Source organism: Staurois parvus, unplaced genomic scaffold (assembly GCF_062004578.1).
Source record: "Staurois parvus isolate SC_StPar_1 unplaced genomic scaffold, SC_StPar_1.0 ptg000334l, whole genome shotgun sequence".
Lineage (NCBI taxonomy): Eukaryota > Metazoa > Chordata > Amphibia > Anura > Ranidae > Staurois > Staurois parvus.
Window position 1 is genome coordinate 7,739,230 of NW_028318130.1, and position 26,694 is coordinate 7,765,923.

Consider the following 26,694-nt stretch of genomic DNA (forward strand, 5'->3'; position numbering starts at 1 on the left):
TTGAGACAGATAATGCTTAATTTTGGTGGTATTTATTCACCACTGGGATTTTTATTTTTTTTGCTATGTAAATTAAAAAGTCCAAAAATTTTGAAAAAAAGTGTTTTTCTTATAAAATTTTGCAAATAAATAGTATTTCATCATAAATCTTGGCCAAAATGTATTTTGTTATCGTTTTAGTAAAAAAAAATAACCCAAATTAGTTTATAAGCAAAAATTATAATTTTTAAACTTTTTTTTCTTTTTTTTTTATATTATTATTTGTTTTTTTTTTTACATACTGTCACCATAGCAGTACAGTGTCACCATGGTGACACTGTACTACTTGCGGGGCGTGATGAAGATTTTTTTTTTTTCCACTGATTGCTTTTACACCCATAAAGGCTGTAAAAGCAATCATTTCTCCTTCTCTCTAGCTGCATTCTTGCAGCTATTGAGAACTACTGAGTGAGCTGTGATTGGTCACAGCTTGTCACATGGTACAAGGCTGTTGTGAATAGCCTTGTACCATGTGACCTCTGTGATCATTCACAGATTTCACACGTAGTAAGCAATGATGTCACAAGTGACTGCTTGCTTACTACTCTGCATGTGATCACTGATTGGCCAATCAGTGATCACATGATCGGGGCCTCGCACAGAGGTCCCGTCCAAGGATCGGTGTTCCACTGTGTCCGAGGGACACAGTGGGCACCAGATCACGGTGCTGTGTGCTCTCCCAGGGAGCACGCACAAGCAGGGTGCGGGGATGCTGTTTATAAACACCCAACCGACCCTGCACTGCCACCGTCCGGTCATTTATATTCAACGGCCGGACAGGAGGTGGTTAAGGAATGTTTGAGACTCTGTTTATAACACAGCTATTTTTGGCATATTGGTGTTACAAACAAGCTACAGAAGTGTAGCAAACTTATTTATGGCCTAATGGGAGGAGCAAGTAGTATTTGATCAGATGAATTAATATTATATCATTGCTTCATTGATGAAGTTATAGTAATATGTAAAGGTAATCAAGAGAAGTTGAAGAATTTACGATGAGGTTAAACAGGAACCAGAAGAATATTGTTAGGAATGGACTGTCCAGCAATGGTGGGACTCACCTGCCTTTTGATCTGCAGTACCAGGGCTGGCCAGCGGGTGCTCCCAGCAATCAGAGACTCAAGCTTTCAGCCAGCTAACACCTGGAACTGATGATGCTGGGGTATTTAAGGGATGGCCAGACCCACAGACTCTGCCTTGGTGTTGTGTTTGTCCTGGGCCCTGTATCTGTCCTGCATCCTGTTTCTGTCCCTCTGCCTGACCCTCTGTACTACGCTGCTTGTTACCTGTTTTGATCTCTGGCTTGTGACCCTGACCATCCCTCTGCCTGACCCTCTGTACTACGCTGCTTGCTACCTGCTGAACCTGGCCTGTGACCCCGACCATTCTCTGCTTGCTCCCCCTGTACCTACCTGCCCAATTGATATTGACCCGGCCTGCCTGACGACGCTTGCATTGTATGTACTGTTATCTGTGGGTGGTTGGTTGGGTTTGTTTTCACTGTATTATGTTTAGTATTGCACTGCGTTTATGTTTGTATTGTTAGTGTTAATAAATTATATTGTTTATCACATATCTGAAGTCTGCGTTTCCCTGCATCAGTCACACACCTCTGGTCATACCTGGGAGCCCTGACAAATATTGTCCTATCTTGGGAAGTTAATATCAAAAAGATACATTTTCTGGATCTGGAATCATCTGGAGAAAGATAGTATCAAAATGTGGATGTATTTAAAGCTGACTAGTAGAAATGGCTATGTATTGATTGATAGTTGTCATTGTAATGGTTGTGTGCAATAGGCATTTGGAAGTTGTAGATAGAGGGAAAAAAGGCATCACCAGCAAGGCTCCAATTATCTATTCATTAGACATCTGCATCAGAGGCTGGTCATTAGTTCTGAGAAAAGGGATTCGTCAGCCATTTGACCACACTGAGAGTTGGAACACCTTGCTTGCCGTTGTGGCCATCGTCACTATGCAAATGCTTTTTAGATACATGCTTCGTCTGTGAGTATGTTTTTATTTTTCACTCTTTTAAATAAACCTTGGATAATGCACTAGGTGTGTACGCCACCTGTTTTTTCTCTATCTAGTGCCTGATCTCCCCGTCTGAGGAGGGCTGCACCCCTGAAGCATTTACTTGGTTGTCGCTGTCCTGAATCCCTTGGCTTCCCTTTTGGCTGTGCATATCCTGAGGCGCTGGAGAGTACATACGATATCCGATTTGGAAGTTGTAGGTGACAGCCATCTTGTTAAAGCGGAGTTCCAGCTGAAAAAAAAAAGTGTCCTCACCACGACTGGTTTCACTGGCTGTCTTCTCTCCCCTACGCAGGCATCTTCAGTGTGGGCACCCAGCTGTGAAAAGTGGGATTGGGTACCTTTCAAATTTGGGTACCACCTGCTCTCCAAAGGTGCCATTTCTTAATGGGGAGCAGGGGACAAAGGCTTAAAGCGGAACTTACCCTTTTGGGTGGATCTCCGCTCTATGGTCTCAGTCATTTTGTTTTTCATGAACCCAGTGATCTTACCCCCTCCCTTCTCCTGCAAACTATGGAATTTATAGCTTTAAGTTTTAACACACTTCAAAAGAGCCTATTATCTCAACTTAGGAACAGCAGACACCAGCACACAGGCCTGTAAGCTATAAACCACTAATTGAGGCCTTGCAGGATATTTGTTTTTATGGACCATAAAAAAAGTCTACAGATTAATACTTCCTTCTGACCTATCGTAAACCAATGACAAAATCCGTCAGTTGTGTCACACATGATGTGTAAGGCCATTAAAGCACTAGGAATGCATAGGATGCCAAAGTCTACCCAGAAAGCAGTCAGGCATGGGAAATCTTTCTGAGACCTCTGCCCAATTCACTACTTAATAAAATTCACACAATTCATAGAATCCAACAGGACCAAGACACATTAATATTAGGTGTATATTTGAATGGGGAAAATCATACTGAACAAATCAAGGTCATACATGACTAAGCTAGCACATATGAAAGGGGATAACACAGTCTCCTCCTTCCTGGGTGACAGATTCATATACTCTGTGTTCTATATCCCTGGACACAAGATATAATGCTGAACAATAATCTACCAGTTTCCAAAATACAACCTGTACATAGTGGAAGATATTAATATAAAACTGTGTGTAAGGGAGGGCCCGATAGAAACTTAAACACAGTGACCTCCCAGCCACCACCCCTTAAACTAGATGATTGGTCAGATGGTCTCTGTCAGCACCCCTTTGATACGACAGAAAAGGCAAATGTCAGGACCCTCTGACAACTCTCGTTTTAACATCAACCAAGGAACACCTAACTTGACTTAAGAGAGCAATTGCACCATTTTTGCTTGGACAATTGGACTTTGCAAGTATTCTTCATTTTCAACTCCTTTTTAATTCTCTGTTACTATCTCTTTATTTGCTTGTAACACCCTTTTTTCTGTAAATAATTTATTTGAACCATTTTGACCTTTTCATTATTAAACTCTATTTTGAAAGGTGTTAAAACTGTCTCTCTGTTTTTTAATGAAAGCTAAAAGAATCCTTGTCTCTTGAAAAGTGCTACTGTATTACAAATCTCTGAACACACCTGCCAGTGGTGACAGTGCGTGTTGCAGACGTTTATTATAAATTCATAGTTGTTATTGGTAAGATTATGATTTCCCACCTTCTCAGTCAAAAGGGGGTGGTGGTAGCTTAAATGGTTAAATAATTAATTAACTTAACCCAGTGACAATCGCTCTCAGGCTGTGGCACCTAGATTGTGACCCCAGGAGATGGAAAATCTTTGTGCAGGGGACAGCTGAGAGTGGCATTGTTATGCAAGTGGCAGCACAGTGTGATAATGGCCAGTCCTTTGTCAGGAGTTGTTAAGAAGGGCAGGGGATGGGCTCCTCATTTGTCACACTCATCATATGTTCTGGCTGATGAATATAAGGAAGGGACAACTATTAAGGTTTATCCATCTCAGCCCAGCCTATAGACAAAAAATTGTCAGGTGGGACAGCTGATATGCTGGGTGAACATAATATGATGTCCTCCTAGGATTGGGCCACTCTGTAGCAAGTTCTGTCACCCGCTGTGTCCACTGGACACAGTGGATAACAGATCATTGTACCGGGTTGTTGCCAGTACACTGTGATCCCTGTGACCAATCACAGCAGATCACATGGCAGTTGTACACAATGGATGACTTTCATTCATACCATTCATTGTGTACTATTGTGTTGAGCTCTATGATTGGCCAATCACAGCCACACTGTACCATGTGATTAGCTATGGCCAATCACAGCTAATCACAATAGTACACACTGAATAAATGGATTTCGTTCATAAAAAATGGTTGCTTAGAATAGTGATTATCACTTTTATAAGTAATCATAGTGTGTAAAAAAAAATAAAAAAATAAAAAAATTATATATATATAAATCCTGATCACCTCTCCAGAATAGTACAATGTTACTATGGTAATACTGTATTCCTCTGATCACAGTATGTAAAAAAAACAAAATCTTAAAAATAAATATTGATTGTTTTTTTTTTTACATACTGTCACCAGTCAGTGTTTATCAGAAAAGTTGCACTCTGGTGCGCAGAACATTGATTTGTGGCTGGCTCACCATTGTGCATGAGTGCCCATACGCAAACACCAGGCGGGCTATTTAAATTGCACTATGGCCTGAGATCCTTGCCGTTTGGTCTTTTATGTTCCCTGAAGTATCTGATACTTGTTCCTGTATTGATTTTCTTTCACCGACTTGATCTGCTCCTGACTCTGCTTGAACGCTGCCTGTACTGACCCCTGGCTTGTTTTTGGATTTTGTCTCTGCCTGCTCCTTCTGCTTATCCGCTCATCTGCCTAATGACCCTGGTCTGACCTTGACTATTCTTGTGCCTGCTGTATTGTACCTTGATCTGCCCTACAGTTGCCAACACGGACTTCCTGACCCAGCTTTCCTGAATCAGAACCTGCTGACCTGTGTCTACTACTGTTCCGGTCTTCTGCCAGCACAGCCTGCTCTTCAGCAACAGACAGCCCGTTTTTCAACAATGCACAACCTGCTCTTTGGCAACGCACAGCTTGCTTGACGGCAATGCATGCACTGCTTTTCAGCATCCCGCAACGGAAGACCAGTCAGGCACTCATGCCCACTTTGTGCTCAGGTTACCAGGGTTCCTTAGCCAAAGGTGTACAAGAAGCCAACCTCCACATATCCGGCTCAACCACCAGGTACCACATGTCAGGCTCAACCACCAGGTTTTATGATGATACTGTACTAGTGACAGTATGTAAAAAAACTGATTTTTTTTAAAGTTTTTCATTTTCTAAAAAATTGTGACAACATTACAACTTCAAAAAACTCACCATGCCTCTTACTAAATACCTTGGACACCAAGCTGCACAAACGGGAAGTGAGCGGGCTGCCATTTTGAGTGTTTCTGAGAACCTATGAGATGGCAATGTACATGTTATTTGCTGCAGTGCACCAGTGCATATGCACTTTATAAGTAGATTTTAATACATGGGTTTTAATAAAAATGATTGTATAGTGGCAGAGGGCACTATGAATGTTTATTCTTTTTGAGCTTCTAACGTTCACTTATCTGCGGATTCACCTGGATGGAGATGGATTGAGGGCACCGGGAATCCATAAGCAGAAGACCAGTCATGGTAGTAGTTACCCCATTTAAAGAGCAAGGCGCATGAGACCTAAAACTTTTAGGTCAAGGAGTAAGGTGAGATTGAAGGTAGTGGGATTGTATCATGTATGGTGAAGTTGGTGTCGGAATAACATCTAGTGGAGATTGGAGACATTGTGTGGGATTATAAAAAGGGTACTGTATATTAACAATAAAAAATATATAATGTTTGGAAGTTCTAAGTAAATTTCTAGCATGCTGATTTTTATATGTATGGCAGAAATGTCAAAAATTGCCTAGGGGTAAGAATGTTAATATATTTATAAACCAGAGAGGGTCTGGGATTAAAAACATAATTTCAGTATTTGCAGATGACACCAAACTGTGCAGTGGAATAACGTCCTAGCAGGATGTCTTCAACTTACAAGTTGACCTCAATGCACTGTTTAATTGGACAACTATGTGGCAAATGAGGTCTAATGCTGATAAATGTAAGGCTATGCATTTTGGGGCTAAGAACATGCATGCATCATACATACTGGGGGGGGGGGTACAACTAGGGGAATCAATGGTGGAGAAGGATCTGGGGTATCTGGTAGATCACAAGCTTAATAATGGCATGCAATGCCAAGCTGCAGTTTCTAAAGCGATTAAAATTCTCTCTTGTATTAAAAGAGGTATAGACTCCAGAGAAAGATATAATTTTACCCCTGTACAAATCATTAGTAACACCTCATCTGGAATATGCAGTTCAGTTTTGGGCACCAATTCACAAAAGGAACATTGGGGAACTGGAGAAAGTACAGAGAAGTGCAACCAAACTGATAAGAGGCATGGAGGAAAGATTAGGAACTGAATTTAATCTCTCTTGAGAAGAGGAGATTAAGGGGGGATATAATCAACATGTATAAATACATCAGTGGTTCATATAGTGAACTCGGTGTAGAGCTATTCACCCTGAGGTCATCACAGAGGACAAGGGGGCACTCTTTACGTCTGGAGGAAAAGAAATTTAATCTCCAAATACGGAAAGGTTTCTTCACAGTGAGAGCTGTGAAAATGTGGAATAGGCTCCCTCAAGAGTTGGTTCTGGTCAGCTCAGTGGATTGCTTCAAAAAAGGACTGGATGCTTTCTTAGATACACAGAATATAACTGGATACTAACATTTATAGGTAAAGTTGATCCAGGGAATATCCGATTGCCTCTTGGGGGATCAGGAAGGATATTTTTTACCTGCAGGAGCAAATTGGATCATGCTTTGCTGGGTTTTTTTGCCTTCCTCTGGATCAACTGTGGGTATAGGATGACTTTTTTTTTTTTTTTAATGGTTGAACTGGATGGACTTTTGTCTTTTTTCAGCTAGACTAACTATGTAACTATGTTAAATGTTCACTTTCTGTGTCTTAAAAGCTATCTTGCTACTTCGTTCAACCAAATATACCCCATGAGCATTTCCTTCTCCAACTGTAGACATTATTTAAATCATAGTCCAATTTATCACAGACCATCTTTTCATTTTTGCCATCAATAATGTCCTTTTCCAAACGATTCAATTTATCATTTGACTGCTTGCCCAATTGAGTAAACTCTATAAAATCTTTAAGAGGTAAAATCTATTGCTGTAAATGGCTAATATTCTGTAAGATCTCCAATTCCTTTGTTTCATATGTAATATTGATGGGTTATTACCACTGCAGGCGCTGCTCGCGTAGTGTAATCATTGCACGACAAAAACAGGGATGTGAGCTTCCATCCCATATGACAGGTTAGACCTTGCAGGAATCTGCAAAAGTTTTAAATATGAAAAACTGCCTATTCTCTCTGTTAATTCACTCTGAGGCCTAGAACAGGTCTGTCTGCCTAGGTAATGTGGCACACACCTCTCCTGAAGGTTTCCTGAACCATTATAATGAAGCAAGAAGCTTAGTTACTTCCTCAGGAATACAAGCGATTTTATGTGCTTTCATAGACTTCAATGGGCCAGAAAATGAAGATCAATGCATGTAAAATCATACATGCCTCATTTTTTACAACACAACGCGCAGACGAAAATAGTTTTACTGGACTCAATGTATTTTAATGACTCACACACATAAAAATTTACAGGTGTGAACAGACCTAAATGTGGTCATAATGTAAGGTCAGCTATAAAACCATATACATGAGTAAGAAATAATACAAAATAACAGAAGCAAATTGTTTTGAGATGGACCAAGTCAAAAATGAATTTTAGCCATTGTGTTGGACTCATTCTTACAGCAACGACCTAGAGCATGCATTTTCTCATGCAAACATGCTGTGCATTTATCTCTTATTTATAGACCTGTGATCTGTCTGGAATGAATGCTGAGAACTTGATCTGCACATTTTATTTCCCTCAACAACTGCTGCTGATTGACAATATCAATTGTTAAGTAGTGAGAGAAGGAAAACATCACTGGCCATTTGCTACGGCACAGTCAGTTTTTCCACTGCTGGATAAGAGTGAATAACTTCCCACAAAACTGAGGCTGCAAGGCAGAAAACAACTTACATGATTTAATTTACCAAAGAATGTTGGACATGCCATTAATAACTACACAGATTGCTTTAACCCTGACAGTCATACAGGTTGCCATTAAGCAGAATTAATTTTTACTTGTTTAATTAATTGAGTAGCAACCTTCATTATCAGGCCATTTTTTATTTTTGCAATGCTGTGAGAGTTGGACCGACAATTACTCTGTCATATAATACTGTACCCAAATTAATTTTATATTTTTTGAGATAAATAGAGCTTATGGTATTAATAACCATTTTTTATATACTATATAAAAGAGAATAGTCCAAAACTTATACAAAAACTGTTTACCTTACTTTCTGTTAAAATAAAAATGCCAAGAAAATATAAACACTGCCAAATAGAATCTCTCTTGAAAAGTTGCGACTTGCTTTTTAAATGAAGAAACATGCTGGTATTGAAGGGGTAAAACATGGAGGTGAAGGATTAATCTACAAGTCACAAAGGAGACAGTATGGGGATGTATAGGAGAGGAAGGGGGGTGAAAGTGTTAAAATTACTTGAATCTGCTGCTGCCATTGAGCTGTTCTGTGATATGGAATTAATGAAAGACTCATTTGTTTATGAGTTCCTCTTTGCTCCTCTTCATCATTTGCAGAAGAAAGGGAATGGCTCACAGATGTAAACACTACACTGTTTACATCTTTAATTGCTGTGATTGGTCTCTCTATTTCACATCTACTGACTTAAATGTGTCATAATTCTGAAGTTTATTCAATTGTGCATATACAGTAAAAGTGTAATTAGCTTGGCCCCCCTTGGGGTGTGAAAAAACATGCCTGCTTTAAACAGGATGTTGGCTTTGTTTTCTATATTTACGAAGGACAGAAAACCAATGCTGTATTAGTCTATACCAAAATTTTCTGTTGCCAGAGCTTTCTTATGCTCCTGAACATAGAGCCATAAAACTATGGTGGACTGTTGTAAAGAGTGATATGCTTTTTAATATCTTTGAGCTTTCCTCCAAGCAGTCTAGGATCAGAGAATCCCAACGAAATGAAGAGTTGAGAAAGAAGTGACAGCAGAGGCAGGTGAGGAGATAAAAGGCCAAAAGAGTACTTGAGTGAGTCCTATATTTTTAAGCTATTCTTCATCTATGGGCAGAGGTACCTAGGTCTTTGGTTATTCAGCAACCAGGGTAGTGCTTGCAGGGTCATAAGCTTCAAATTAGGGATTTCCAAGAACATCCATGGAGGAAAGGGGGGCAATTTGGTATGATGGAGGGTAATAAATGGTATAAGCTGGGCAGCATGATAATAGTGTTTGGGAAATATTTGGGAGTCCTACACCCCCTTCTCTTTTGAGCTCTAGTAACCCAAGGTTTAATGGTGCCCCATATGAAGGAATTCATTTTTTTTAAATTACCTAAGAGTGAAAGACGGGATAGCATCTGGTAGAGTTCTGAAATAGTGTAAGAGTTTAGGTAATAGAGTCATCTTCACTACAGACACTGTCCCAAACCATGATAACATTTGTGTGGACAAGCTCTGTAATAAAGGATTTTAAAGAGAGAAATAAAGGAATATAAATAGTGGCATACAAGTCCTAGGAGGATGTGCTCTTAACCCCCAAGTATCTACTAGCAGAAAAGGTCAAAGGAAAGGATAAATTGATCTTGAAGAGAGTTGAGGCATGTGGGGGCAAAGTGAAGTTTAGGGCTGATGGCTTTTCCAGATATTGCAGTCAACTTAGATGCATACTGAGTAAACTCAGGGTAGGGATGAACTATGAGGCTGTGTGACTATAAGCAATATGTTGTTGGCAAACAAACTAGTCTTATGGTGAACCCCCAGTAGTTCCTGAGATGTTTACAAGTGCCTTAAAGTTCCTGTGTCAAAACTGAAATACTTAATATTCCTTTTTGAAAGCAGTTGAGATTACTATTGACGCTCTGCATCTTCTGGAAAAACTTCACTTCTAGTGACAGGAAGCAGTTATTGTCATTTACCAGGAGGAGGAGTGGTGTTGAGTATGATGTACCAATGTAAGCATAACCAGCTTCAATGACAATGCTACTATGCAAAGGAAAAAGACAACAACATCACACTACAGCAGTGTCTGCTCAAGAGAGGGGACAATGTTCTCTGATTTCAAAAGGTCCCTTAAAACAGTCTTTCCCAACCAGGATTCTATGGAACCATAAGGTTTCTCCTTAATTTTCTAGGGGTTCATTGCGTAAATGGCAAATTGATTTCTCACCTGCAACTCACAACCATAGTAAGGGATTCCTTTCGTATTGATTACTAATGTTAGGGACATCAAAATTTTTACTATCTGCATTTCTTTTCTAGTAATAATGTTCAATTAATTTCAAGATAATTGCTGAAAATAATGTTGTATACACAGGTGGGTGTAATATTCAATGTATGCCACAATTCCTTTTTTTTTTTAAACAAATTTTTGCAACTTATAAAGCTAATGTACCATGAGCTCTAAGCATAATCAGATTTATCAAGGTTCCCTGAGACCTGAAAATTATTTCATGGATTCCTCTGGGGTAAAAAGGTTGGCAAAGGTTCTCTTAGAGCATTGTCACCCTAGAACAGGTAGAATGCCTGGGACAAAGGGAAGGATCAACAGTGTCAGGAATGGACTCAGCACTGGTGGTGGGACTCACCTGCCGTGTGGGCTGCAGTACCAGAGCTGACCAGCGGGTGCTCTCAGCAGCCAGAAGCTAACTTCTGGAATCAGCCAAACCTGGGGCTGATTGCAGAAAGGTGTATTTAAGGCATGACCAGGCCTGTGATCTGGGCCTTGGTGTATGTTTTCCCATGAGCCTCTGTACCTGGTATCCTGTGTTCCTGCTTCGTTGCTGACCCTGCTTGATCCTGACCTCTGCTGACCGTCTCCTGTTGAACCCCTGGCTTGCCTGACCATCCTTCTGCCTGATCCCCTGTACCACGCTGCCCGTGAGTTACTGAACCCGGCTTGTGACCCTGACCATTCTCTGCCTGCTCCTTTGGTACCTTGCTGCCCGCACATTGCTGACCTGGCCCGTCTGACCACGCTAACTACTCTGCCATCCATCCATCCTGCACGGATCCAGCCGTCCCTGCTCACACCTTCTGCCTCTTCACATCAGGCTTTCTACCTGCACATACCTCTGGCGGATCCCTCTACCACTAGCAGGTGTACTCAGGGGCCGCGACCTGGTTCCTGTCTGCTCCAAGTCCATCCCCACCATCAGGGGCCCTGGTGAATAAGCAGACTGGGACTTAGACTCCGCGCCCTGGGGAATCCTGTCCTGGGGACCGCTAGAGGTACCACCAAACGGTCATTACAGAACCCTACGGCCGGCCTGACCGTTCCACCTCTCCAGCCCTGACTACGCCTGTATTCCTGCACCTCCTAAGATTAGTGGAAGGTTGGTTTGCTCACTGAGCGTTTATATATATATATATCTGGGTGGCTAATAATAAACTGTATTATACTGTACCTGAGACCTGCGTTTCCCTGTGTCAGTCCACACCTTTCTGGTCATTCCTAGATTCCTGACAAACAGGCATGTAGGCAGAAAATAAAAGTAAAAAGTACTTTACTTATTAAAGGTGAATAATCCTATAAAAGGTGGGATTTAAAGCTCATAGTGGCAGGAGGTTGTGTGTTGAAAGTGTGTTCCCAGCACACTGAGAAAGCTGTCACCAGCAACTAAGGCTTCTGATTGGGAGCCAATGGAGCATGCTCCTGATCATGTGACTGCAATTGCAGTGGTCACATGATACAGATGCCATGCCACCTTCTGGGGATTAAAGCCCACATGAACAGTCTCGGGATATCACCATTAAGGGGTTAAACAAAAGCAGTAGGCTAGTCCTATTGGTGTTTATAGGAGTTTTGAAGAAAAAGTACTCTTTTGCACTATTTTTAAAGGCAGTTAAGGGTTACAGCAGGTGTGAAATATTCGAATAGCTGAGAAAACCTTTCAGACGTGTTATACACATCATGCTATTCAGTTCTTACTATAATCGAAACATTCAAAACATCTCTAAATAGAATATAGATCAACGCAAAGAATAGTGATAGCTGGTTCCACCCAGATGTTAGGTAGTAAATCAGTTAGACTGAACACAACAGATCACAAGAGCCTCTCACATCATCTATTTTATCTGAAACATACTTTTTGAATTATGTTGTACTCTGCGCTGTTGGATTACGTCAAGCTTTCCTGGTATTGCCATGTTCAAACTAATTTGTATCTCAAAGCTATAATATTTTATCAAACAATTTGTACATACACATTCTACTCGCTGTTGTTTACATGAGCTGCTAAAACGAATTTCACTGTTTTGGATGGAGTGCACTTCATTTTCCACCTAGGACCTGGGGATTTTATAATCATCCCCATATTGACTGACTATATGATTTTGGTCTTTCTGCCAAGCTGCTGCTGACATCAAACACAATGAAAGTGTAACTTCAACCATAGCATTATTACCTTTTATTACAAAGATGAGTTGGAATCACTGTAAGATTTTGATTGTGGCCTCATTAGTAGAATTTCCCATTACTTTCTTTCTCAATGACAATGTTTTGATTTCTAAAGATTTCAACATTTTATACTCTAATTCAGCCTTTCTCAACATTTTTAACACTGAAAATGCCTTGAAATAACTTTTTGGTCTCAGGGAACCCCTGATAAAAGTTACTATGTCTACAATTTCTGATACATTAGTGTGATGGACAGTGGGAAGAATGCTCCTTACATTTGTTGTCACTGGAAAGAATTACCCCCTTACAAATCGCTAAATAAATCAATGGTGTCAATGGGAACTTATATGAGAGGCAAAAATTGCTCAACGAACCCCTAGCAACCTATAAAGGAACACTAGGGTTCCTTGGAATCCTGGTTGAGTAAGCCTGCTCTAACTCATAAGCCAAAAACAACTTTAAAATTAATGGCCTTTTATGTGTGTTCAACTTTTAGCAATTTGAGCTTTAAGCATAGATGAGCACAAAATGCTTCTGTTAACCTATATTAAAAGCAGGTTAGTGTACTTCAGGTAAAGAATTAATGTACACTGGCAGGTTGCAAACTGTTCAATTATGTACACAGATATGTCTAAGCGGAGCACAAATGAACCCAACACAGCTACAATAGATGAACAAAGAACCATCTATATGCTATCACTGGATAAAGCCCTTCCTTATGTGTCAGCTTATCTAAAAGTAAGAACTATACATTGTTTCTATCCGCAATCGTGTATATAATTACTGTGCAGTGAAACACTGGAAATCATATAAAATAATGCACCAAAAAAAGAGCTGCTTCTCAAAACAACCAATTATGTTTCATTTTTCATTATGCAACTGACGATCAGAAAATGCGATAAGAAGATTGATAAGATGCGATAAGAATTATTGGGCAGGATAAAAAGTTATGGGAAAATGGGATATGCAGGCTTTATTGGGCAGGACTAAAAAGTGATGGGAAAATGCAGGCTTATGCAGGCTTATTGGACAGGGCTAAAAATTGATGGGAAATACATCATTCATATAGAAAAACAGGACACACATGCTTATTGAATAGCTCAAAATAGATTGGAAAATGGGGCTCGCAGGCTTATACAGCAGGACAATATACACTATATTGCTAAAAGTATTGGGACACCTGCCTTTACACACGCATTAACTTTAATGGCATCCCAGTCTTAGTCTGTAGGGTTCAATATTGAGTTGGCCCACCCTTTGCAGCTATAACAGCTTCAACTCTTCTGGGAAGACTGTCCACAATGTTTAGGAATGTTACTATGGGAATGTTTGACCATTCTTCCAGAAGTGCATTTGTGAGGTCAGGCTCTGATGTCAGACATCTCTGCTCTAATTCATCTCAAAGGTGTTCTATCAGGCTGATGTCCAGACTCTGTGCAGACCAGTCAAGTTCCTCCACCCCAAATTCACTCATCCATGTGTTTATGGACCTTACTTTGTGCACTATTGCGCAGTCATGTTGGAACAGGAAGGAGCCATCCCCAAACTGTTCCCACAAAGTTGACAGCTTGAAATTGTCCAAAATGTCTTGGTATGCCAACATCTTAAGAGTTCCCTTCACTGGAAATAATGGGCCAAGCCCAACCCCTGAAAAACAACCCCACACCATAATCCTCCCTGGATCAAACTTTACACTTGGCACAATAGAGTCAGACAAGTCCAATTCTCCTGGCAGCCAGGAAACCCAGACACGTCCATCGGATTGCCAGACAGAGAAGTGTGATTTGTCACTCCAGAGAATATGTCTCCACTGCTATATAGCCCAGTGGCGGGATGCTTTACACCACTGCATCTGACACTTTGGAATGCACTTGGTGATGTAAGGCTTGGATGCAGCTGCTCAACCATGGAAACCTATTTCATGAAGCTCTCTATGCACTGTTGAAGGCCACATAAAGTTTGGAGGTCTTTAGCTATTGACTCTGCAGACAGTTGGTGACTTCTGCACACTGTGCGCTTCAGCATGCTCTGACCCCGCTCTGTCATTGTATGTGGCCTACCACTCTGTGGTGGCTGAGTTTCTGTTGTTCCCAGTTGCTTCCACTTTGCTGTAATGCCACTAACAGTTGACCGTGGAATATTTAGTAGCAAGGAAATTTCACGGATTGACTTATTGCACAGGTGGCAACCTATCACAGTAGCATGCTTGAATTCACTGAGCTCCTGAGAACGGCCCATTCTTTCACAAGTTGAGGCATGCAGGCTTATTCAGATGGGAAAAATGGGGTATGTAGGTGTATAGAACAGGAGCAAATACACAGGAAAATGGGAGACACAGATAGGAAAATGGGGCATATAGGCTTATTGAATAGAAAAAGAAAATGTCTGCAGTTTAAGGTTAAATATGATTGGTTACAATCCCTTGCAAACACTTGGGCAGCAGCTTCTCCTATACTTGTTAAAATATTCATGCCTAATCCTCAGTGTTTAAATACTGATATCAGAATACTAACACTTGCTACCCTATGGCCTAGGAAAATAAACCCAATATGTTATAATACTACAGCAAGTAGCAGTAGAGATCATAAAGCTGCATTATGATAACAAAAGTTAGAGAACTGTAAAAATATTGTTAAAAACTATGAGTTCGGTACCTTGCCCTTGTGTCACTGTGTAGAATTCTGCCTGGATTCGCGCTGCCTCCTTTCGATTACCTTTTACGATGTAGAAATGACTGAGGATTGCCAGGCTAATTTTCACAAACAATTTGAAACAGAAAAGTGCCAGGATAGTAAAGTAGACATTGGAAAGCTGCTGAGCAAAAGGTTTCTCCTCCAGCACTGTCATAGCTGTACCAGAGTCTTTGTCACTGTTTAGGAGCAGGTCTGGACTGTTGACAAGATCACATGGCTACAGCCAGAAGCTGCTCACAACAGCTGGTACTAAGGAAATCAGATATCAGGTGGTCATGATGCTTGCTGCTGAAAATATGAGGATTATTTATGTTGGGCATAACTTCTAAAGACACTTCCAGTTCCATAAAGTCAAATTACTGACATAAATGAATTAAAGGTTATGACTTGTAAAAAAAGAAAACAAATATTTAAAACTCCCTGTTTTAAATACAATCCACATTATTCAATAAAATATTATTAAGAGCAATAACCCACATCAGAAATCAGGCATGTGCAATATAGATTTTGAATGGTTGTTAATGGCTAATTAAAAAAATGTATACAAGAGATTTAAAAAAATGTATTGAATAAATCATAATATAACTGCAATGTTTTTGATTTCACAGGGAAATCAAATTTGATATTGCATCTTTCTTATAAGTAACACTACCCCCTTAGGAGTTGCTGATGAATTGGGTCCCCCTATAGTCCTGCACAGCCAGACATTCAACATTTTCCAATCAAGCTTGCACTTGGAGTCAGGAACCAGCCCTTGAGCTCTGTTTTTTTTTCGTTTTTTTTTGTGGAGATTAGAACTTGGATAGGGTAAGTTGGGTATAGGATGCCCAATGGAACTGATATCTGAGGACAACTTCCTGAACCATTCACAAGCTTCTCTTCTCTGATGCAGTACCTGTTGGAGTGCTAGTCAGTATCTCCTAGTTGTACCACCCCAAAGCCTAGATGAAATTCTCTTCACCCAGCAATCTGCAGACCTTCTTCCTGGGCAGGGGATCTGGCTCCCATTCCTCTAAATGACGTGAACAGTCACTAGTAGGGGGCTGATCTGGTTGCCCACCAAAGTGCTTCTTCCCCTCTCTGCCCAGGGGGTACAGGTGTACACACTCATATACACACGGGTGAAGCGCTAATAATAAAAAGATAAAAAACATTTTAAAATACAAATACACAGCAAGCAATAAAAGAGTAGTGGACCTATAGAGTGCAAATCCACTTAAATCAAATAAAATGCTGCAAAAAGTGGAGTAGGTGAACCTCTAATTATACACATAGTCCCATTTCATAAGGAAAAAGATAAAAAATCAACCCCCCATCCACATAGGGGACTAATAGTGAGTGAATGGGTGACCCCTCAGGGGGTAAAAACACACAACAGTTGTGAAAAATAAAGTGTCCAAATGATGGAATCTCAGCCAAATAACAAAATGGATGCACATGCAAAAAAAAACCCAAAAAAAAACAAAAACATGCAAACAAATATAGACGTCTAGACAACACTATGTATGACACACAGGTGTCTAGATGCAGTAAAAATCCTAAAGGGTTGCAGGCAAAAGATGTAGGTGCTTGTGATGAGTGATCTTCACACAGGCTGACAGGAATCCTGAATGGCAGAGATGCCCCCTCACCTCCAAGCAGTGACCACAAGGGCCAGATCGCCTTATGACTCCCACCACGATACCACGTCCAAATCAAGATGTTGCACAGGATACTTGTCCACTAATGATTCCAGGTCACACTCTCCACAGAGCCACACCGTCAAAATACAAGCACAGAACAACCTCCATAGTGTAACACGTTTATTAAACAGCAATAGATAAAGTACAATTGCCACTCACATGTAAAAGATGAAAAAACCGCTTTGCCACCACTTAATATGGGTGTACTGCATGGATCCTTGGACAGAGCCCAGCCTGGCGTCCAACCGGAAGTGCGTCACAGCTTGCGAGTTGACTGCTGCTACTAGGCCTATCAGCTGGGCTGATCCTTCCCTGCCATACAGGTGGTCCTTGCTCAGGGGGCCAGTGAGCCCCGAGTTTTTTACCTTTCCAGCTCCAGGCTCACATGTAGGCCCCATCCCACTAGGCCTCCTGGCAGCCTTCCTCCTCCAGCCCCACATCTTCCTACTCCTTCTTACACCTGACTCATCACTCCTGCTACTGAACAGGCTCTTACACTTTTACGGAAGCCCCAGCCCCTTGCCAAGCCTTCTGTTGGGGATTAGGTGAAGTTCCTCAAGAGTCCAGCCTGCCACTCCTCATATCCACCCACTGCCTCCATAGTGCTCCTCCAAAAGCCTCAGAGCAGGGAGAAATTCCAGAGGGGCTGGCCTGCAGAGTCTCGAAGCCCTGACCACAATAGCCCTGACCACAATACACCTGAGCTGCTAACAGCTCCTGTTTAAGTATTAGGATCTATCTCCCCCTAGCTAAACTAGGAGGGTGCTACATAAAATTTGAAATGGATGCTATAGAATACTTAGGTATTGGTGTGCCCATTAACTGCAGCTATTCAGAGTAGCAATTCAAGTTTCGCAGTCTAGACTTGCAGATGATGCAGTGCTATGTATGGGAACATTGCTAGCTTGTTTAATGAAAGCTTGAGTGTTTATTATAATATCAGTCTGTGGTTTTATTGAAAAGAAATATAGTGGTGTATACTTACCTCTTATACTTTATCTTGTATAGCTCTTTTCTACAAGGTTAACGCTTAGCTATAAAATGGTGGTTTTTAACCACTTGCCAACCATGCTATAGCTGAAAGACAGCTACAGCATAATTGTCCAGTTCTGGGAGGGAGTCATGTGATGTCCTCCCAGAATGCACCCTCCCGCGCCCCCAGCAATGCACACCTGGCAATCTCCATGATTGCTGTGTCCTACAAACACAGCTGGTCACATGATGAGGTAAAAGGCCAATCACAGTGACCTTTTACCATTTGATCAGCTGTGTCCAATGACATAGCAGATAATCTAGTAAATACAGTTGCCATCACAGCGTGAGGAAAGTACTGCCAATAACTGGCAACTGTCACAGAGCAGATCGGCACTGATCATCAGTGCCCTGATGATCAGTGTACTGCAATGCCACCCAGAAGTGCCACCCACCAGTGCCCAGAGGGCCACCCATCACTGCCCACCAGTGCTCATCAGTGCCAACCAGCAGTGCCCCCCATCAGTGCCACCAATCAGTGCTGACAAGCAGTTGCGTCCATCAGTGCCCAGCAGTGCCACTCAACAGTGGCACCCATCAGTGCAACCAGCCAGTATCGTCAGTCAGTGCTGTCAGCCAGTGTCGCCCATCAATGCCCATCAGTGCCCATCAGCACCGCCTATCAGTGCCCATCAGCACCGCCTATCAGTGCAGCATCATCAGTGCCTGCTCATCAATGCCCAATGTAACAATTGGGCGCAATAGAGACAAGAAAGCTGTACATGACAGCCATCTTGTTAAGGTCTCAGTCATTTTTGTTTTTCATGAGCAATAATCTTCTTCCCTTCCTCCCTCCTCCTGAAAACTGGAATTTGTAGCTGTAAGTTGTAACGAACTTTAAAAGAGCCTCTTATCTTAATTAAAACACAAATAGATGCCATCTCCAGGGCTGTAAACAGCTAATTAGTCTTGGAAAGATGTCTGTTTTCCACGAACCATGGAAAACACTTTCCTCTGTCCTATCGTAAAACAATAATAAGTCAAGCAGTCACACATGACCTGTAAGGCAATTAGAGCTCTAGCAATGCAGAGCATGCCATAAAACGTCTTTTCCACATGTAACAATTCCACATACAATTCATAGAATTCAACAGGAATAGGTCACATTAATATTAGGTATATATTTGAACAAATCAAGATCATGAATATTAGCCCATAGGAAAGGGGAGAATGTAGTCTCTTCCCTCCTGGGTGACAAAGGTAAGCTGTGTTTGGTATCCCTGTCTTCGAAATATAATTCTGAATAATAATCTGCCAGTTGCTAGAATACCACCTGCACATATTGAAAGTTGTTAATAATACTATGAAACTGTAATTGGGATTTGGTCATAAATTTGGTGACCTCCCAACACCCATCCCTTAAACTAAAATATTGGTCAGTTGGTCTCTTTCCACACCCCCTTGATATCATAGAAAAGGGCTGACATGACTTGTGAAGGGGGAGCCCTCTTTAACATCAACCCAAGAAACATCCTTACGGATTTGAGAGCCAAGCCAGTATTATGCCTTCTTGACTCCTTTCTTTTCTGTTGCATTATTGTTCTCTCTATGTCTTTGTAAATCCCTTTCTGCAAATATTTTAATTGCACCATTTTGACCTTTTTAGTAATAAACCCTGTTTTGAAAAGTGTTGAAACTGTCTCTAAAGCTTTTAATGCAAACTAAAGAATACCTGTTTCTTGAAACAGTGCTACTGTGTATGATAATCCTCTGAATACACTTGTCTGTGGTGACAGTGTGTGTTACAGACGTTTATTGTTCATATTTGTTCTTGATAATATTGTGAAGGGTTGATAGGCCCAAAGCTATCTTGTGCCAGTTTGAAGTTTGCGCAATTAACCTAACCCTGTGACAATCGCTCTCAGGCTACTGGCACATAGATTGTGGTCCCACGAGCTGGAAACTTTTTGTGCAGGGTGCAGCTGAGAGTGGCATTGTTTTGCAAGTGACAGCATGGTGTGAGATTGGCTGGTCCTTTCTCACAAGTTGGTGAGGAGGGCAGGGGTCGGGCACCACGTTGAGTCATACCCACCAGTGCCGACTCATCAGTGCCACCTCATTAGTGCTGCCTATCAGTGCAGCCTCATCAACGCACATCAGTGAAGGAGGAAAATTACCTGTTTGCAAAATTGTATAATAGAAACAAAGAAAAACTTTTTTTTTTCAAAATGTTCCTCTTTTTTTTGTTTGTAGTGAAAAAAATAAAACACCCAGTGGCCCACCAAAAGAAAGCTCTATTTGTGTGAAAAAAAATGTCATATGGGTACAGTTTTGCTTGACTGCGCAATTGTCATTCAAATTGCGATAGTGATGAAAGCTGAAAATTGGCCTGGGCATGAGGGGGGTAAAAGTGCACCGTAGGCAGGTGGTTAAAATAGTCTGCAGACCACTTCAAAGCAAGTCATAAATGTAAGACTATGTACACTTTTTCTTCTCATTTCAGGTCTCATTCCTTTATGGTCCTACTGACTTATTATTTCCCATAGAGCCTCGCTCTGTGTGCATTTTATGTTATCAATCTCTATGTACCCTGCTTTGTATTGCTTTTTACTTGTGCTTTTCTACTTTATTTTTTTCTTCTCCATTGTTCAGAATGCTCTGCAATGGGACACACTAGTCAAAGCAACTCCCAAATGTCAGATGCATCTTATCCTCCAAATCATTGGATTCAGGTGTTCCAATCATCTCCATGGCCACAGGTGTATAAAATCAAGCACCTAGGCATGCAGACTGCTTCTACAAATATTTGTGAAAGAATGGGTCGCTCTCAGGAGCTCAGTGAATTCAAGCGTGGTACTGTGATAGGTTGCCACCTGCGCAATAAGTCCATCTGTGAAATGTCCTTGCTGCTAAATATTAGTTAGTTTTAATATAACAAAGTGGAAGCAACTGGGAACAACGGCAACTCAGCCACGAAGTGGTAGACCACGTAAAATGACAGAACAGGGTTAACACATGCTTAAGTGCACAGTGTGCAGAAGTCGCCAACTTTCTGCAGAGTCAATAGCTAAAGACCTCCAAACTTCTTGATTTCATGCCTTTGTAAATGATACCACAAATATTGATGGTTAGTAGCACTGTACACCACCCACCAAAAAAACAAAAAACAAACAATCCCACAGCCATTGGTGGTCAGTGGCACTTTAACCTCTCTCCCACCTCACCTATAAAAAGATGATCCCACAATCATTTGTGGTCAGTAGCCCTTTGACCCCCCCCCCCCACCTAACCTAAAAACAATAAATAAATCTCCACGATTGTTGGTTGTCAGTTTTACTAAAACCCCCTTTCCTTACCTGCCCATAAACACCCCCAAAACAATATCAAAATCACTGGTGGTCAGTGGCACTCTATCCCCCCTTTAAAGCAACAATACCACAATTATTGGTGGTCAGAGGAACTTAATTCCCTCCTGAAACACACACACCCCTCAAATAAGGCCATTGATGACCAGTGCCACTAAGGTTTGGATAAGAATAACTTGGCATCACTGCAAGATTTTGATTGCTGGCTGTGACCTCATTAGTAGAATTTCCCATTACTCCCTTTCTCAGTAGCAATATTTTAGTTGCTAAAGATTTCAGTGTTTTGTATTCTAACTCATAAGTCAAATAAATTGAAACAAAAATTATCTTTCATGTGAGTTAAACCTTTTCCAATTTGAGCTTTTGGCGTAAATGAGCACAAATGGTTGTGTTAACTTAACTTAAAGCAGGTTAGTGCTATGCAGGTACTGAATATACACTAGTAGGTGGCACACTGTTCCATTATCTACACAATTGTGTCTAAAGGAACTCAACACAGGGGCTTGACAAAAGAGCATTACTCTGAAATACGTTGCCTGATAACTATACATGCTACCCTTTCACCCAGAAGGATCTCCTTGCAGCAATGCCTGAATACAGGTTAGACATGATGAGCCATTAGCTGCTGCCAACAGTTGTCCAGTTACCTACACTCTGTTCCATGCCGGCTCTTGTCAGCAATTCCACCTGGCTCTTCCAGCTCTGCAGCAGGCCATGGGGAGACTGTGGATTGACACATGGAACTTTCAGATGGAACCTTCCCGAACTTTCACTTCTAATTAAGTGGCTGTTTGCTAGCAGTATTAAAGCCTTTTGCTTACTGATCAACTGATCCAGATTTTAGCTTCTTTTGAATAACTTTACCATTTATGGACTTATCCCAGTTCTTTATTTAACCTTTTGGCTGCTGGATTGATATCTGGTTTTCTACCATTTTAACCCTTTTATATCAGTTATAATTCTGAAAGTGCCAGTACACGTGTTTATTCTTTGTTGTATACTGAATTAATATACACAGGAAAGTGGCACACCGTTCCGTTATGTGCACAGTTGTGTCTAAGGTCCCGGACACATCTCAGGTACTAGGAACGCACGTTCATGTTCTCAATTTTTTAAGCGCGATTTACATATTTACATTAATTTCCATTTTTTGCTTGAATGGGCTGCCCTTGTGTGAGTTTGTTGTGTGAAAGAAGCTTATGCACCTTTTTGGACAAGCGACACATGGAAAAAATCTTACAGTGTTTGGGGTGATATTAAGAATGAATGGCACCCAAGCATGCATTGAGCAGTTTGTCATGATTTCAGCAAAATTTGGAATCATGCCGATTCAGTTTGCGATTCCAAATCGTTAGTTGTGAATGGGGCCTACGTGGTGCACAAATGAACCCAACACAGCTGCAACAAATGAACAATGAACAAAAAAGCATAAGGTATCACTGGACAATGTCCTTCCTGATAAATGTATCAGTTTGTAGGAAACATGGGACACAGGCTTATTCAGAAATAGGACATGTAGGCATGTTGAGCATTAAAAAATAAATGGGGATTTAAGGGAAAAAGGCTTATTCAAATGGGAAAACAGGATATGTGGGCTTATTAATCAGAAATAAAAAAATAGATGTCAGTATGTAAATTAAAGTAATTACAGTTTAAGGTGAAATATGATTGGTTAGTGTCCCTTGCAAACCTTTTAACATCAGCTATTCGTATACTTGCCACAGTATTCATAAGTAATCCCCAGTATTCAGATACTGATGTCAGAAAGGTAATGATTGCTACTCTGGCCTAGGTATACAAACCCAGCCTGTTATAATGCTATATAAAGTAGAATACTCCAGAGATCATAATTATATTATGATAAAAAAAAGTTAGAAAACTGTAAAATAATAGTGAGATACTTTGAGTACAGTACCTTGCCGTTGTGTCACTGCGTAGAATTCTGCATGGATTCGTGCTGCCTCCTTTCGATTACCTTTTACAACATAGAAATGACTGAGGATTGCCAGGCTGATTTTCACAAACAACTTGAAGCAAAAAAGTGCCAGGATAGTGAAATAGACATTGGAAAGTCTCTGAACGAAATGTTTCTCTTCCAGCACCGTCATAGCTGTACCAGAGTCTTTGTCACCATTTAGGAGTGGGTCTGAACTGTTGAGAGGATCACATGGCTACAGCCAGAAGCTGCTCACAGCAGCTGGTACTAAAGAAATCAGATATCGGGTGGTCATGATGCTTGCTGCTGAATGAGGATTATTTATGTTCAGCATAACATCTAAAGCCATGTTTAGTTCCACAAAGTCAAAGTCAATTATTAACTGAAAACTATATAAAGGTGATGAAGAGGTAATAATAAAAAAAAATTATAACTCCATTTTTTAGATAAATCAACTTTTCAACAAAAGAGAAATTCAGCACATGCCTGATTCAGATATCAGAAAGTAACCACTGATTTGGCTACTAATGATTAATAAAAAAAAAAAAATACACATTAGAATAAGAAACTCTTTATAGAATAAATCACAGTATGACTGCAACATTCTTGAAGTCACATGAAAATCAAATTTAATATTACATCCTCCTTATCTGATTTAAAAGAATGGAATTTTGAATTACCTGTAAATTCCATATCTTTGAGTACAGTAAAAGACGCTTCATATTCATAGTCCCTGGGTTCAAAGCTGGTGCCTTCAGGTGAGAGGACCTTGCAAAGCTTTGGAGGACAAGCCCCTGGGCATCCCCCTATAATTCTACCCCACTTCATGCGTCCTCCGCTTTGTAGAAAGCAATACACTGTAAAACAGGATTAGAAGGCAAGATGCCTTGTGTCCTGTACTGAAGATCTCCAAAAAATGGAATTTATAGGAAAGTAAAAATGTATTTTATCTTAATTGTACAATACAGGACAAAGGCTTGATATTCATAGACCCTGGGAAGTTCCGCTGTGTGTGTGGGCTGTGTCAACTATTTGGCCCAAGTATTCTAGGCAAAGATAAAGTTAGAGAGCAGATTTGTGGAAGCTGATTACTGCTTACCATAAGCCTGAAGCATCTGTGGACATTTTCAGATATTTGGAAGGGAGATCAGTCCTTCAGAAGAAGATAATCTACATAGCCTGTGAGCTGGATGCCCTGAGTTCTTAGGAGGGCAAGAAGAGGTGCAGGCATCTTTTAATACTCTGTGAGAAGAGGATAGGCCAAAGGTAGTGCAACAAACTGGAAGTGATTGTCTCCTGCTGTAAAGCACAGAAAGCGCTGATGAGGTGGATGAATGGGAATATGCAGATACATCTTGGATGTCTCAGAGATAATAAATGATCCTGCAGGTTCCATGCAAAATTTGGGAATTTGAAGGTATTGGCTTAGGGATTTTAGGTCCGGAATATAATGAATACCCCTGTTAATTTATTGTACCATAAACAGGTTTGAATAAAATCCTTTGAATCTGTCATGGCACTCCCTGGGACAAGAGACTGTTCAGGGTACTCTGCAAATCTGGCTGTCCTTGGGCAGATTTTGATTGGCTCAGGGTATTTGTCAAGGTCCTACCTTTCCTCAGACCTTGTGCTGCTCCATGTGCTGGCATCCATCTTAGGTGTCTGCAAAGCATTGTGGGATCCTTTATGCTTTCAGCCCTCTGTGGCTCCTCCCCCAGGAGGTGGCGGCTTATCACATATAAGTCTGCTGTTTGTGGCTGTCCATTGCATTTGTGTCGTCTCTTCCACAGCAGCAAGCTCCTGTTTAGCTACTCATTGCTTTCCGGGATACCAACTCAGCTTTGGCTAAGACTCCTCCTGTCAGGAATGGACTTGCCAATAGTGGTGGGACTCACCTGCCTTGTGGGCTGCAGTACCAGGGCTGGCCAGCGGGTGCTCTCAACAACCAGAGGTTCACTTCAGCAATTAGCCATCACCTGGGGCTCATTGCAGGTGTATTTAAGGGATGGCCAGACCTGCAGTCTGTGCCTTGGTGTGTGTTTTTCCATGGGCCCCTGTACCTTGTAGCCTGCATTCCTGTTCCTGTTCCTGCCTGACTTTTTGCCGACCCTGCCTGATCCTGACCTCTGCTGACTTCTCCTGTTTGATCCCTGGCTTGTGACCCTGACCATTCTCTCCACCTGCTCCTCCTGTACCTACCTGCCCGATAGTTATAGACCCGGCCTGCCTGACTACGTTGTGCTCTATATCTGTATGTACCTGTGTATCTATATCAGTTTAGGTTTGGGTTTGTTTCACCTTGTTGTATGTATTTGTGTTAGCTTGGGGTTTGGTGCACTGCGTTTATATTTGTATTGTTAGTCTTAATAAATTGTCTTATTTATACCATATCTGAAGCCTGCGTTTCCCTGTGTCAGTACACACATCTCTGGTCACACCCGCATCCCTGACATTACACCAAGCCCAATCCTGACCAGAAGTGGCTGCACAAGGAAGCCATCTTGGCTTATTGTTGCTGGGAAGGATGGATCTTGATGAGGTGGTGTATTTATCTCTGCTAGTGTTTGATGACAGGCATTATGCTTATCAGACTCTGAAGGAGTATACCCGGGATCAACTGCTAGAGTGTATAAGGATCGCTCATTGTCTAGTTGATCAGGGCACAGAGTTCTCTGAGGTGCAGCCATTGATCCAGGTTTGTGCTGAGTTGGCTCGGTCCTGTACCCCTGAAAGCAGGAATGACTTTTTTCCCCCCATTTAGTGTGGATCAAGTGGAATCACTGGTATGGTTGTTGGAGGATGATCCAGATTGTTTCCATGAGCACTATGCAGCATGTCCATCACATGTGCTTATGGATTGCATAAACGCAGTGCAGTCTTTGATCAGACAGGCTGTGTAAGCTGAGTTTTGTTAAACCAGTACTGCAGACATGGACAGATTTGTTACACCCAGCCTCAGTCGGCTTGCAACATCATTCCTCTGCTCAAGGCACTCTTCCTGCATCCCCAACAGCACCCCCAGTGATGGCCCAGTATACTCTACTAACTACCACATACCAGTCCCCTGCTCCCACTCGCTGCACCTATCCTTTCTTCAACCCTGTAAAGAAGTCCTCTGTAGCAACTGCTCCCTCCTCTGTTCCATCCTCCAGCTCTTCTCTGTCTTCAGCTGCTCCATCTGTTTACAAACCTGCACTTACTTACAGTGCTCCGGTAACTAAAACCAGGAAAAGGCGAAAATTCTTTCCAACCAATACCATCCTGCCAGTATCCAAACCGGTCAGCCTGCCATCTGAGAACCCGCTGTAGTGCCTTTTGAAATTATTTATCAAAACATAACTTTATTTCAACAAGCCAACCAGCCTAGCC

The 26,694-nt window shown here is 41.3% G+C and overlaps 1 protein-coding gene across 3 annotated transcripts in view; it reads right to left on the reverse strand.

Moving 5' to 3' along the window:
• Positions 1 to 23,566, reverse strand: part of ASB5 (ankyrin repeat and SOCS box containing 5) — a 75,477-nt gene extending 51,911 nt beyond the window's left edge. The window contains exon 1 of one of the 3 annotated variants that reach the window (XM_089684061.1): positions 23,305 to 23,566. In XM_089684061.1, the coding sequence (XP_089540187.1) occupies positions 23,305 to 23,497 (193 nt within the window). In that variant the 5' untranslated portion in view covers positions 23,498 to 23,566. Of the gene's footprint in view, positions 1 to 15,331; positions 15,540 to 23,304 lie in introns of those variants that run through there. The other 2 variants (XM_089684056.1, XM_089684057.1) reach the window with 2 other exon arrangements.
• Positions 23,567 to 26,694: the final 3,128 nt, after the last annotated feature.